Here is a 3,564-nt window from a genome sequence, read left to right on the forward strand (position 1 = left end):
GCCACGGCGGTAAGGGCAGCGGTGGCCCTGCTCTCCGCACGCGGCGATGGATGTGTCTGTCTGCGCCATGAAAGTATGTCTGTAGGTGCTCGGAGAACATTGCTTGTACCACGTCCGTTTTAAGGGCTGTTACGTGTGTGTCCCCACTTCAGTTTGATCTAGGATCAAGAATGACTGGTGTATACTGTAGTATTTTTTTGCATAATAGCTTGGGATGGTGTCAGTTAACAGACTAACATTGCTAATAGGTGATAACAAGTCTTGTCTTTAGAAGCAGTTGTTTCAAATACAATTTGATCTCGTATATAGCTGAACTTTTTCTCTCCCTTTTTTTTTTTTTTTTTTTTGGAGGGGGAGGGTGCTGGGTGAAAAGTAATTTCATCCCAAGTGTCCTCCACTCGTAACACCGGAAAATGGTAGCCAGAGAGAGGAACCAGAAATAAATATCTTGTGTTGCAATACATGTAAAAGGCCGTATGAACAGTCTACAAACGAAGAACACATTGCAAAGCGTGTAAAACACGATGAAGTATACTCAGCACCAACAGTCAGTGAAGATAAATTTTTGTATATGGGTGAGGTCTTTCATTATTCCTGTAATTCTTTTCAGTTCTTTGCACTCTTTCAAAAGTAACCAGTGTAATTATTAGAAAACATTTAGGAAGGCCTAGCATGACATCGTTTCTTTTTTAAGTGGAAATGAGCCATGATCTGTTTGTTCACATTGTCTTTCAGTGTAATTTTAGTTGGCTTTAACTGGCATCAACATGTATTTTAATCTGATTGTTACAGGTGTGATTTTATGCTGTCTGGGTTACAGACTATATTTAAATATACAGATGTAGCTGGGAGGTTTTAAAGTTGACTGAAGAAGACAGGAACTGTAGTGAGGTAGTGAGAATATGGAACTTGAAGCAGAGGTGCTTCTTAAGGCTGACTAATTTGACACCAGTTGAGGGTGTAAAGCTGTAGTGGGATTTCTGGTATTCTGCATTACTGATTTACATGGCTTTTGTAGTTAACTTTTTGAAGGGCTCTTTGGGGAGGGAAGCTTTGGGTATTAATCTGCTGGCAGACATTTCTTTTTGCTTAAAGAATCTACATCCTTGAAGGAGTGCTTGAACTTCTGCTTTTGGTAATTCTTTTGTAGGTGACTTTGCAGTTGTTTATACAGATGGTTGTTGCTCAGGTAATGGACGTAATAGGGCACGTGCTGGAATAGGTGTCTACTGGGGACCAGGCCACCCTTTGTAAGTAGCTGGATGGATTTTTTTTTTTTAAACGTATTACTGTTTGATTTGTGTGTGATTTACAATACCAGCCTCCTTTTGAGAATGAAACCCTGTTGTTGAGACTCATAATGACAGTGTTATGAGACTAGAGAGTTTCTGAGGGGAAAAGAGAAATCAGTTTCTCTGGGAGGTAAGAATGTGGGGAAAATCAACTGGAAATAATATTTTTAGGGGCTGAAGCTATAATTCAAGTAATGCAGAAAGTTTTAAAACAGGTGTAGGTGTGCACAGAAGACAACAAACGTAGTTGCATATTGATGGCAATAGTGCAGGTTGTACTATGCAGGTGGAAGTTAGAGCTAGAATATCTATTCATCCTCCTTTATAAAAAGGAAAGTAGCCCTCTTGTACTTATTTCTCTAATGTGTAGTCATTATACACCATACTGAATATTTTAGTTAACTAATCTACTCTTTGTTCCTTGGACACAGAAATACCAGTGAAAGACTTCCTGGACGGCAGACTAATCAAAGAGCAGAAATACATGTAAGTAGTAAATACCCTAAAATGCTTCTGCACGTTAGATCGCAGTAGCACACTCATGACTATTTCAACTCTGGCCTTCAGAAACCAGTTACGGAACTGTGAGGGAAGTACACAAAATATGACTTGAAACAAATCGTTCTCTTCAAGTTTTATTGATCTTTATTGGTTTTGAACAAGGTAACTCACCTTGAGAATTCCCAAATATCATCAGGCCAAGCACCGCTATTTCAAACAGCCTTGCATTAGGAAAGCCTGGTTCTCAAAACTGTATAGTATCCTTTGCATTTTTAATGTGTATATATCAGACCATGGGGTGAGGGCTGCTGAGTAGCGGTTAAGAGGAGAATCAGCGTCTTGTTGTAATGAGATCAGAGTATCGTATTCCTTAGATAAATATAACAATTCTAGGCTCTTGGGAATAACTTCCATTACTTCTGAAGTAAACTTCTGTTGGCAACAGCAGATTTAGTCTTCCTTTCTCACCTCATCTTAATTCTGGTACTGTTGCTATCCTGCATTGTGTGTTTGGTGATGAACTGAAATGGGGAATTGATCTGCTTAAAAACTACAGGACATTCATTTTAGTGAGGGACAAGCAGAGGTGATGGTGGTGTGCCAGGGGTCAAACTTGTCACTAAAGAGCTTTTCAGCTCTATATCCAGACCCAGCCACTTCTCCCTCTTACTATGTTTCATAGCACCAAAAAAACCCCAACAAAAAAAAAACCCCACCCTTTTAAGGGTTACAGACTATTGGAACTGGTATGAATCCTTCCTCCTCAAAGTTGTGGAGAAAATGCCTAAAACTTGGTTTGCAGTTGATAGAGGCTTTGATTAGAAAATGGGGCAGAGAGCTACTCCTTCAGTACAGAGTTGAACATCAGAATGTTTTTGGGTTTTTTTGCCAGTGAAACTTAAGCGGCTACCTGTTTGCCTGATTCATTAAGTGGTCGTCTGCATGCGTAATTCTGGGAACCTCTGCTCTAAAGCATGTTGATACTCAGTGATGGAGAGATTGCAGTGATATTCTTTGTAGTTCTATGTTAGCATCAAGTACTTTGGTTGCGTGTGTTCAAAATCCTGTTCTGAACTGTGGTTCTATTGAAATTTCTTAAGGCAGCCTGCAAAGCAATAGAGCAAGCAAAGAGTCAAAACATCAAGAAATTAATTATCTACACTGATAGCAAGTTCACTATTAACGGTAAGTTAATGATTTTAGCTTTCCTGATTCTTAAAGACACACTGCATGCTATTTTATTACATAAGGTCCACAGAAAATACTGAGTCCTGGGGAGAGAGATATAAGGAAGAGAATGCATAACTTATTTCAATACTCATGACTGCTTGGCGAAAAACTTCAGAATATTCAGAATATTACAGGAATCACCTGCTAGCTGCATGAAATACAAGTAGAGACAAACTGCCTGTTAAGTAAAGACTGACAGGAGTAACTACAGGATTTTTGTCTTAAGGCATTCAGTATGACAACAAAGTCTAGAAAAAAATGTTGTTCATGTATACTTTGTTAAGGATGTACTCAGGAAAGTACTCGGAAGTTGGTGTAGTAACCATGTAGTTTTTTTGTTTTGTTCTGCTTGAATTGGAGAGCTGTCTTAATACACACATGTGAAGTGCATTCAAGTTTCCTTGCTTTTTATATGTAGGCTGCACTTCCAAGCTTTCAGGCTACACTAGAAGACTAGCCACAGATAATACGTGCTCAGAGTACGTATTTAAAGTTTCATCTTCATCCAGTAAGACTTAATTTCTGAATAAAACTTCTTCCT

General features: G+C 38.9%; 1 protein-coding gene across 1 annotated transcript; it reads left to right on the forward strand.

Annotated features, from left to right (window-relative positions):
* Positions 1–46: 46 nt before the first annotated feature.
* LOC104075712 (ribonuclease H1-like) lies at positions 47–2,978 on the forward strand (the record flags this gene model as incomplete). The annotated part of the gene is made up of 5 exons (XM_009576301.1): positions 47–73; positions 389–575; positions 1,151–1,250; positions 1,724–1,778; positions 2,894–2,978. Coding segments are annotated over exons 1-5 (454 nt in total), but the record flags the coding sequence as incomplete, so codon positions are not given.
* Positions 2,979–3,564: the final 586 nt, after the last annotated feature.

Source organism: Fulmarus glacialis, unplaced genomic scaffold, assembly GCF_000690835.1.
Source record: "Fulmarus glacialis isolate BGI_N327 unplaced genomic scaffold, ASM69083v1 scaffold31034, whole genome shotgun sequence".
Taxonomy (NCBI): domain Eukaryota; kingdom Metazoa; phylum Chordata; class Aves; order Procellariiformes; family Procellariidae; genus Fulmarus; species Fulmarus glacialis.